The 10,182-nt window shown below is 46.3% G+C and overlaps 2 protein-coding genes across 2 annotated transcripts in view; one reads left to right on the forward strand and one right to left on the reverse strand.

Annotated features, from left to right (window-relative positions):
* Positions 1-4,188, forward strand: part of arhgap23a (Rho GTPase activating protein 23a) — a 61,233-nt gene extending 57,045 nt beyond the window's left edge. Inside the window, exon 24 of the mRNA XM_040123352.1 lies at positions 100-4,188. Coding sequence (XP_039979286.1) covers positions 100-1,542 — 1,443 coding nt within the window. The 3' untranslated portion in view covers positions 1,543-4,188. The remainder of the gene's footprint in view (positions 1-99) is intronic.
* A 567-nt stretch (positions 4,189-4,755) lies between these two features.
* Positions 4,756-6,905, reverse strand: hexim1 (HEXIM P-TEFb complex subunit 1). The gene has a single exon (XM_040154793.1). The coding sequence runs from the start codon at positions 6,576-6,578 to the stop codon at positions 5,457-5,459; it is 1,122 nt and encodes a 373-aa protein (XP_040010727.1). The 5' UTR covers positions 6,579-6,905; the 3' UTR covers positions 4,756-5,456.
* Between the last annotated feature and the right edge of the window lie 3,277 nt (positions 6,906-10,182).

Raw genomic sequence — 10,182 nt, forward strand, 5'->3', positions numbered from 1 at the left:
TTACTCTCCCACATACATAGATACTGTCATAAGATAACACAGAAAACATACAAAGTGTAACATATGACGGTGTCACAGTAACATCTCTTCCTTTTTCAGGGGTCGTGGGGGTCAAAGAAGGACCTCACAGCCAAGGACTTCCTGACCCTGTCCATCATGTCAGCTGTAACGGGGCGCAAACGCAGAAAGCGCCATAACGCCCGCCGCGTGGGCAGCAGCACCGACGACGACTCAGAGCACGAGCCAACCAAAGCCGCACTTATAGGGGCAGAGGAGGAAGACGAGACAGAGTCGCCCGTAGGAGACACTGCTCCTCGAGCGGAGGGAGAGGAGGATGACGACGAAGAGGAAGAAGAAGAAGAAGAGGAAGATGAGGAAGTTGTAGAAAGCGGAGTGAAAGAGGAGGTAGAAGAGGAGGTGGCGGCGGTTATTCCCAGTCAGCCGTGTTGTAAAGAGAAGGAGGATGCCGGAGGAAGGCAGGCAGCGATGTTGCTGCAGGAGGAGGAGGCACGGGCGGAGGCGAAGGGGCCACCGTGGCGGGCGCCAGAGGATGCGCGCTCTATCGTTTCCGGTTACTCCACCCTCTCCACGTTAGGGCGCAGCCTGGGGTCAGAGGGGAGGGGGGACGATGCCGATGACGAGCATAGCGAGCTGGTGAGCGAGACAGACAACGAGAGCGGCTTTGCCTCACGCTCCCTCACCCAGGAGAGACCCGATAAACACCCAACTCCACCTGTGAACTCACAACCGCCAGCAGCCCCGCGCAGCTTCCTCTACACACACTACAAAGCCCCTGCCCTCTCACCCACAAACCTGCTCGCCCCGCCCACACCCCTCACACACACACCAGACTCAGCGGAGAGGAGTGAAGGAGGAGCGCGCTCCACCACGCCCTCGTCCTCCTCCTTCTCCTCCTCCTCAACCACTCACAGACTGCACTCGCGGCCTTCCTTCAACTCCCACAAACTGATCCAGTGTGACACTCTGGCCAGGAAGAAGCTGAGGTCGGAGAAGACCAAGGCTCGCTCCCTGGACCTGTTGGAGCTGTCTGAGACCACAGCTCAGGGCGACGGGGCTGGCTCTGGGTCGGACGGCACGCCCGGAGTGAGGAGGGAGACCTCCAGAACCAACCCCTCCTCGGGCAGCAGCCAGGAGAGCCTGCGCCTGTCCCGGCCCGAGCCCGCTCTGCCGCCCTGCGAGGCTGCCTCCTTCACTCCGACCGGCCCGGGTGGCAGGTCTCTGGCCGAGCAGGTTCGCGCTCGCCTGATGGGCTCGGCTGACGACCTGCGCAGCGTGGGGCTGCGAAAACCACTGTCGCCTGAGACGCGAAGGAAGAGACGGGCCTGGCGCAGGCACACCGTGGTGGCCTCCCCGACTGAGACGTCCGACAAGAGACCCCTGCTGACGGTCAATGATTTCCCCCTGTCTCCTATCAATCAAAACCAGGTCAAAACACCAGGGCTGCCTCGGGATGCAGACGGACTCGAGCAAGGACCAGCGACACGTCAAGTGTCCACCTCTAGATTCCACCAGTACCTGTGAGCCCTGCCAGCTGAACCCAACCTCCACTTCAAGGAAAAGAGGCTGAAGCTGCTGACTCTGAGGGGGGGTACGGCCGAGCTGCTGACTCCCTGCAGGTCAGTAGACCGGCAGCAGTGTAACCAGGGTTGTGGTTAGTTGCCAGGTGCAACACAGCGTACCATTGAGCAGCCCCCCACCCCCCCCTTTTCTTTTTGATAAGCTCCAATTGCATGGCAAGGGGCATTCCAGTGTTGCCAAAGCTTTTGTTTTTTGTTTTTTTTTTTCTCTCTTTTTCCTATATGTGTGCTTTTATAGAAATAATACAGGAACAGGACAGAGACACAAACCGACCTCATCACAATCAATGTAAACGCCAAGAATTCTCATTTGAGTAAAATCCGAGCATCCTTCCCACCCTCTCCTCCTCCCATCCTGGCCCACAGACGACAGAAATCGAAGGGGTTAAATCCCCTCCGCGCGACCGGTGAGGGATGCTGAAATGCAACATATCTCTGGTTCTTGAGAGAGTGGTGCTGCGTAACAAAGTGGAATTCATAAAATGTCTCCAAATCTACCACGGTGAGCCAGAAGAGACGGACTCTTGCAATTATAAAAAACAAATTAATGGTCAGGTTAAAACCATTTCGAGAGGGATCTCAACTCATTTTTCATATCAGTCTTTCTAATCTGTTACTCCTCAGACCAGACACTGTAATACTACTCCCATTTATACTCCAAAAAATAGATACATTAGGTTACAAACACAAAATACAGTTGTCTCTCTGTACTTGTTAATAATGTTCATGTGTTTTTGCGCAACAATATTTGTGATAATGTCTGAGCGTGCAGGTGTTTGTGTTGAACAATTTTGTAACATTTGTACAAAGCCTTGTTAAGTTAACCTTGTAAATATAAATATTATGTTATCATATTTGTTTTTACTTTTTTAGTTCTTTTTTTATGGTTTACAAAATGTGCGTACAAGTGCACAGTCATTTCTTTCAAGATGTTACTTGAAATGTTTCCCTTAATATATTCTTTTTTGTTTTATATTCTCTCTCAATATATATATTATATATATTTTGTATTAAAGTTAAAAAAAAAAGTACTTTTATTGTGATTTCACCTCTTGGGTGTACCTGTTCAAAGGAAACGAGATAAACATGACTAACCCTGTTCCTTATTTCCTCGTAGATGGCCTTTCTCTCTGATTCTCAGCACTGTGCAGGAAACCTTTCTCCCATGAGATACAGGCTTATAAATAAGTTTATCTGGTGACTATACACTCGGCAATGTTGCATCAACAAGTAGCAAGATTAAAAAAAACATAATCTGGTTATTATTATTACATTATATTGGACAGTTTGCAGGCAGCTCAGCGCCACACTGTGATGGCTGACGTCGTCATTTGTTTTGTTATTCATGTCTGGGTTTATTGAGCATTGCCTTCACAGTGTTGCTTATGTTCACTGAGCTCAAGACAAAGCGTATCCCTTCTTGTAATGAAAGACCGAGGAGAAGCCTGACGGTGTTTAACAGACTGTTAAAATATGGCGACATTTTCACTTCGAGCGGTTAGGTGTTTTCACAGCCCCTGCGAGGGTTCATCTGTCTGCACGCTTATAACCTTGAGGTCACATGACAAGGAGTGTTCCCATAAGGTCAGGCGCTAATGAATCCTCCCTGACAGGGGAAATGGTACATTATAGGAAATTAATACAGAATTCCCGCTAAAAGTCTATTGTTTTTATCTCCCGTTTTGACCGTGGAGCCAACTCGCCATCAGAAAATAACACAAAACAGGAGGTGGCCACTTCCAAAGTTCATGAGAGACTCACTTGTTTTCATCTGACCAAAAAAAACAAACAAAAAAACCCAGTGAAAAATAATTATGATAATAATAATAAAGATAGGTCATGGTCTTGTCTTACCTCAAGATTTTTTCTACAAGTGCCTGATTTCTGGAATGTGTTTTTTGTTCTGCAGTGCCACGCTCGGTTCTTATCTTTCCGTTTCCTTTTGTTGTTTCTGGGTCTCCTCCCTCCTCTCCTGTGGTTGATGGTATAACTTAAGGCACTGACCCAAAGATGTGTACATTAAATACAAGCGGTCAAACTGAGAGGCTGTAAAATAGAATAAAAATAAAATAAAATAAATAGAAAGCACACTTCAAGCCAAGGACGCATCTATGCACTCTCTTTGCCTTTAACATAGGCGTTAACAGCTACTACTGATGCTGCTAAGAGGGAAGAGGCATAGTATTCTCTCAGCTGCTTTTTTCCCCCCCTCCTCCACAAACTGAGGCCGTCTCTCTCTCTTTGCCTAGTGATCCGCAGTGTGTGAATATGGTACACCTCTCAAGCCCTACCCTAAAACTGGTTTAGGTCATGCGAGACAACATCCCATTTCCTAAAAATGAACTAACAGCCCATGACTTCATCAGAATGAAAACTCAACAGTTGGTGTGTGTCGTCTGAAATGTGATTTACCTGATGTCTCATTGTTGTATTTTAAAATCTTTTGTACATACTATCTTAATATGTAACATACTGTATTGTGTACATTTGGAATTGCTTTTGAGTATAACTAATATGAAAATGACTGGACTTAAAGGTTGTCCGCCTGAAACCATTTCCCTCATGGCTGTGTGCTTTAAAGCAAGGTTATATGATGTAAATAAACAGAACTATGTTTAAAAAAAAATAATTCTTCACATGCGTGTTTTTGAGATTGTGGGGTTTTTTGCAACACACACACTTTTGAAGGGAGGATGAGGCTCATGTTTTGCAGTGCAGGCAACTTTAAATAAAAAGGAGCTGAATGATGCCCTCTAGAGGCTGCAGATGAATGCGATCTCTCCAGGCCCTCTGGCACGGACCCCTACGCACACGAAGGAAACTTCATCTGAACAACTGAGGCTCTACCTTTTAACTACTCGATTAGTTTAATACTAAAGCATTCTGTGAAAATTAGCTGTAACGCTGGGAACCTACTGAAACTATGGTCTTTCTGCCTAAATACAGAGCTTTGGTAAACACCATTTGCAGCAGATTCTTCAGCTTTTGACATGATCAACACTTCTCTTATGAACAAAATTTATTTCAAAAGCAGGGGAATAAACCCATTTTTCATTTCTCCTTGCACAATATCCTTCACAGATTTAATTCAGAGTGGGTTAACCTTCACAAAGACCATCTCCATCATATAATCCCCCCCCCCCCCCCTTCCGGCTACAATCTGTATTCCTCCTATCCAGAGCCCACTGATGTTTTCTCTCTGGCCCATTTCAGGATCCTCACAAGAAAAGCTTTGTGACTATTTGCATGCTGACAGAAGCCACGTACAGTAGCTTCACACTGCAGCTCTTGAGAACCGCTTCCTGTGTTTTAGAGCAGGCTTTATGAACACATGACAGATGTAAGCAGAATTTCAAAATTTTATTTGAATTTATGTTAACACACAACTGTTAAAATGTTCACTCTGGAATTTACTTCTGCAAAACAGTCTTTGCAAGCTGGCCCAATTCGTTGTAAATTTTTTTTTTGGGGGGGATGCAACATACAATGTTTGTTTTTAAATTCAAAAATTAAACAGTTTATGTAGATGGATACCTACGAAGTTGACCAGGGAAACAAAATATTCTCGTGTTGTCAAATACATTCTCTTTATAAAAAGAATCTTATTTTTGAAATATTTACATTTCTTCTTGAAAAAAGAAAAAAAAAACTGAACAGGACACCCTTACAGTCCAGATAGAAAAGAAACGTCAAGTATTGCATTGCAATTCAAGGACTTCATCGTCCAGATGACAAACTGATTACAGAAAACTGATGACAAATTTTTTTTTTGTTTGTTTGGTTTTTTTTTTAACTGCAGTAGTCCCGTGTTTTTTTTACCTCTTTCAAAGGGGGTTTTCGCTACTTGACTAGTGTCCTCTAGTTGGTAGCGACCTGGGCCCTGTCCTTGTTGGGCTGGTTCTGCAGAAGGAGCTCTGTATTTTGGGCCCTCAGTCTCTCCAGTTCCCTCTCCAGCTCTCTGAGCCGGACCAGGGAGCTCTCCACGGTCAGACCCCCGGGCTCCACGGCGCTCCTCAGCCGGTTGTTCTCCTCCTCCAGCCGGGACATGCACTTCTCCAGCTCCAGGTACTCCTGCACCAGCTCCTGCTTGGTCATATTCTGCAGGCTCTCGACGTGGTACATCTCGTAGGTCTCGGAAAAGTCTCTCTGGAGAAACTCCCCACCTGCGTTCCCGGGCCTCCCGATACCGTCGCTGCCTCCGCCGCTGCCATCATCATCGTCCTCCTCGTCGTTATCGAAGAGTTCCTCCTCGCTGCCCGTGTCCTCCATGCGGCCACCGACCCCCGAGGGCCGCCTGACCCCTGTCTCGGTGTTGAGGTCGGGCTCCTCCCGGTCATGCTCGTCCATCAGGAACTGTGTGGTGTTATAGGGGGCAACTGGGAGCCCTTTGGCGAACATCTCCTCTCTCAACCGGGAAGCCCTGGCCGTCTCTTTCTCCTCCAGGGCTTTCTTTTCCTCCCAGGAAAGTTTGTAATAAGGCTTCCAGTTGCGCTTCTTCTTGGAGTTCCTGCGCCTGTGTCTCTTCTTGCCCAGACGCGCGTCTAAGCCAGTGTCGGAGTCGACGGTCAAACTCTCCTCTTGCACCTGGCTCAAAGTCTCCTGCAGCGGTCTGTCTTCGCCGTTTTTCCCCTGCGAGCTGAGGCTACCGTCGCCCGCTGCATGAACGCCGTGCTTCTGGTACGGCTGAGCGGCAATCGGGCACTTTGGGAGCTCGTTTCCGGCTGCTAAGGCAGGGAACACCTCCCTCTGACCGCCTTTCATTTGCCATAACTTGTCTGTGTTGATATCCCCACAGTTCTCCGCCCGCTGCTGCCGCTGCTGCTGCTGCTGCTGCTTCTGGTCTCTCTGTCGCCCCCTGTCGCCGTTCACCGGTCCACCACGGTTGATGGCTGGGAGATGCTCCAAAGCGTCTCCGCTGCTCCCACCTGATGGGCTGCCTGAAGTTTTCATGTGATGGGTCTGCTCCGCTGGCTCTGTCATCCTGATGATCCGTTCTGACCGCTCCGCTTTAGCGCATGTTTAGATGATGTTCATGCTCTCGAAACTGACCTTCGAAGTTCGTTAAAAGACGTTAAACTTAATTTGAACGAAAATATACTTATTCCAGAATGAGCCGAAGTCAGTAAAGAAAGTTTGACTTTTGACGTTCAAAAATAAACTTTCATAAAGTAAAACTAAACTTCCGAACAGTAAACACTTGTTACTCCTCCAAGGGTTTGTCAGAGCAACTGTCGCTAACTACCATTAACTGTTTCGATGCTGTCAGAGTTGTCGTTCACCCAGAGACCGCGTTACGCCTTCACAACAGTGTCCAGTGTGCTACTCAAGAAGAGGGAGCTCGTGTTTATATAGCAGCTCCGCCTCCAGCCGTGCGCATGCTGCTGGTTGTAACGCCGGGTGGATTGTGGGACATGTTGTTTTAATTTCAGTGGAGCACTGTCGGCGACGTCCACCACAAACTACGAGGTCCACAAGTCTAACATAACTGACAAGCATTTTAACCAATCAAACGTTAGAATCTTGAGCGAGGTAAAGCCCACCCCTCTCTTTGTTGATTGGACAAGAGGGCAACTTTGCTGTTGCTAAGCCTAAAGTATTTTCTGATTGGACAGTCCAATTGTCAATCAAAGGTACGTATCCGCACCAAGAAAGCAGTCCGGGGCATTTTTACGGGAGCTACTATCTACAAATAAAGGGGGCACGACAAAAAGTCACGAAATACAAGTTAATTTAAATACTTTAGAATGAAATTACATTGTAGCTGGAACAAATTAGGAGAATTTATAAGTTCAACCGTAGAGTTTATCTTTACTTGTGTACAACACAGCCTAACGCCGAATTAATGCTACATCGAAACCCCTCCTGTATTTTAAGCAAATGAAGAATACCTCTAAGGGAAACTAGTCCGCTTTGAATGTTCATATAAGAGAATAAATAAATGCGGCTCATTTTCAAAATGCAAATATTTTTCATGTTATGCGGCATAATAACGCGTGGTTTTCGTGCCAGATGGATCATTAAATGTTTCAATATGAATATTCCGTGTGTTGTGCGGAGTGATACGTCGTAGGGCAGGGGCTCGGGAGAACTCTGGAATCAGCGTAAACAAACGACAGTTATTGTCAAGCTGCCGCTGCGAGTACAGCTCCGAGCCCCTCGTTGTTAAAGGGTGGGTCAGGCGCTCTCACACTCGCTCAATAATCCTGTTACAAGTGGACAGAGTGGTGAAGATCAGTCTTTAGTATTTCTTCGCAAACCATGCTCTGATGTGCAGTGTTAGGTTTTACACTGTTATGTTGTGTTAACAGCTAAGGATAAGCTAGCTAGCAAACGTTAGCCAAACGTTAACGTTGGTTAGCAATGTGGCTTCGCTCCCAAACTAAACACTGCATCACTCCATAAAGTGTGAAGTCATACGCACTATAATCAAAATAAACGGAACGTCTGAGCACGATAACACCAAGGAGCAAATAGCTTCTAGCCAGGGCCAGTATAACGAAAAACGCAATACAGCACATAAAGCTAGGCTAGCTAATGCTAACTAGCTTGCGCTACATTGTCAAAAAAAAAAAGTTTGTTTTTTTTTTATAAAGAGAGCAAGAGAAGTCAGTCAGTTTGAAATAAAATTCGTCTTTTTCCATTATTCGGTACAACTGCAGCGAACACACAAAGTAAATAAATAACAATACCACTAGCTACAGAAATTGCTAACGTTAGCCTTATGCTAAGTAGGCCAATGCGTTTACACTGGGTCAGCGTAAATGCTGGAGAGTAACGTTTCCCTAGAGAGTTTTCCATTATGAAATTACGATTAATTTCAACATTTGTATTGCGACTTTATGTTGGAACACCATAGACCACAGTCTGTAAAAATACATAAACATATTTAGAAACAGCCCTTGTTCGTGTGAGTCCGTGACGTGAAACTCTCGATGAACCGTTTCAGTTTCAGGAAGTAGACAGTCCCTGATCTTGCGAGGCAGCACTGAGGCTTTCCCTCAGTTTACTGCTGCTTACTTAGCTCTAGTTGGGCTTTACACGCCGAACTAACAATCTGCTCAAACGTTGTCCGTACATTTTCTTAATAACTGTGTCGGCTTGTGTAAAATAAACTGCTGAAATAAATTATTGTTTGAAAAAAAATATGGCAATCCTGCTGTGGAATATAAATAGCTTGTTATTGGTTTTGTATTGTTCTGTTCTATTGCACATTCTTGACATACACACGTCGAAGGTCTGTCTTCCACACTCAGTGGCGGTTCACCGTGAAGGAGTTAGTCAGTACACCGTATTCATCTTTAACTGTGTGTGCTTACTTTCCTCACAGTTTTCAACCGGGACCTGTGCATCAGTTAATGGAAGAAATTTGTTGTTCAGTCTGTGACCTCTCATGGTGGGTGACTCGTCTCCCTTAACGTTGCCTGTACAGACTGGGAATCCAGTGGCTTCAAACAACACAGGCCCACTGTTTCTACTAATAGAAGCAGCCAGAGTTTCAGCTGTGGCAAATAAGCAGGCTGAGCTGGGAGTCCTTTGAGGAAGAGGTGATACGTTCCGGTTAATATCAAACCTAATGACCGTGGAGATTGAGAAATCATACCGAGGTCTCTCATATTCTCTAACCGAGGAGCGCTGCAGCCACAGAACCAAAGCCGCTCCTGCATAGATCACAGCTTGTGCGGATTAGCAGGCATGACTTAATCTCTCACCCTGTCTAACATGGTTGTTGCTGCAATTGAGAAGAGATGAAAGATAGAAAATTGTTACAGGCCTACGCATTGGCCTTGAAGTGCAAATTTCAGCATTTGCTGATATCCGTCCAAGCACGGGAGAGGACTGTGCCTTTTAGATTTCCATGAAGACAGCAGGTCCAGATTGGTGTTTTTTTGTTTTTTCCTGTTTTTGTTTTTGTTTTTTTGCAAGAGTCTGACAGACACAGGCAAACACTGGCCACACCAGCCGCATGAAACGACGGAGTGAAAGAAACATATCACTGGAAGCACACCCCAACCACCCCGCCAAACCTGTTTATTTGTGTTTGAGCGTGGCCCGTTTGCTCTCAATCCCATGTGTGGTTCGGGGATGATCACATTTTATTCTCTCCCTGACAGGAGCAGCTCCAGACCACCCAGCTGAGCTCTGTCCCTCCCTGCTCCCCGTTATAACTCCATTACAAAGACTTAATTAAGTTTCCAGCCGGTGCTCTGGTACTGTGAGCACCTCTCCATCTATTCACCGAGGGAAAAAAAAAAAAAAAAAGGAGAAAAAAAAAAAAGGATTTGAGTCCAGGTTTTCTCTTTCACACAACACGTCACCATTGAGATCCCTGCAGACAAGCGTGCACATACCTCTGGCTGTGGAGGATGAATTTGAACGTTACAGAATTGATTGTTGTTGTCGAGATTTCAGCGGTTGCACCGAACGACCGACAGACGGCGCTGCGCCCTAATTCATTGACATAACGAAGCGGCTATTTCTCTTCTCGCGGCAGTGGCGTTGCTCCCTGCCTGTGCTTCGTGGCCGGCACTTGTCGAGAGGTGATAAATATACTCATTCTCAGCGTCAGATGCCCCCTGGTGCTATG

Source organism: Xiphias gladius, chromosome 3 (genome assembly GCF_016859285.1).
Source record: "Xiphias gladius isolate SHS-SW01 ecotype Sanya breed wild chromosome 3, ASM1685928v1, whole genome shotgun sequence".
Classification (NCBI taxonomy): Eukaryota; Metazoa; Chordata; class Actinopteri; order Istiophoriformes; family Xiphiidae; genus Xiphias; species Xiphias gladius.

Coding starts and splice junctions, on each gene's coding strand:
- hexim1 (XM_040154793.1), bottom strand. CDS start 6,578: ATGACAGAGCCAGCGGAGCAGACCCATCACATGAAAACTTCAGGCAGC.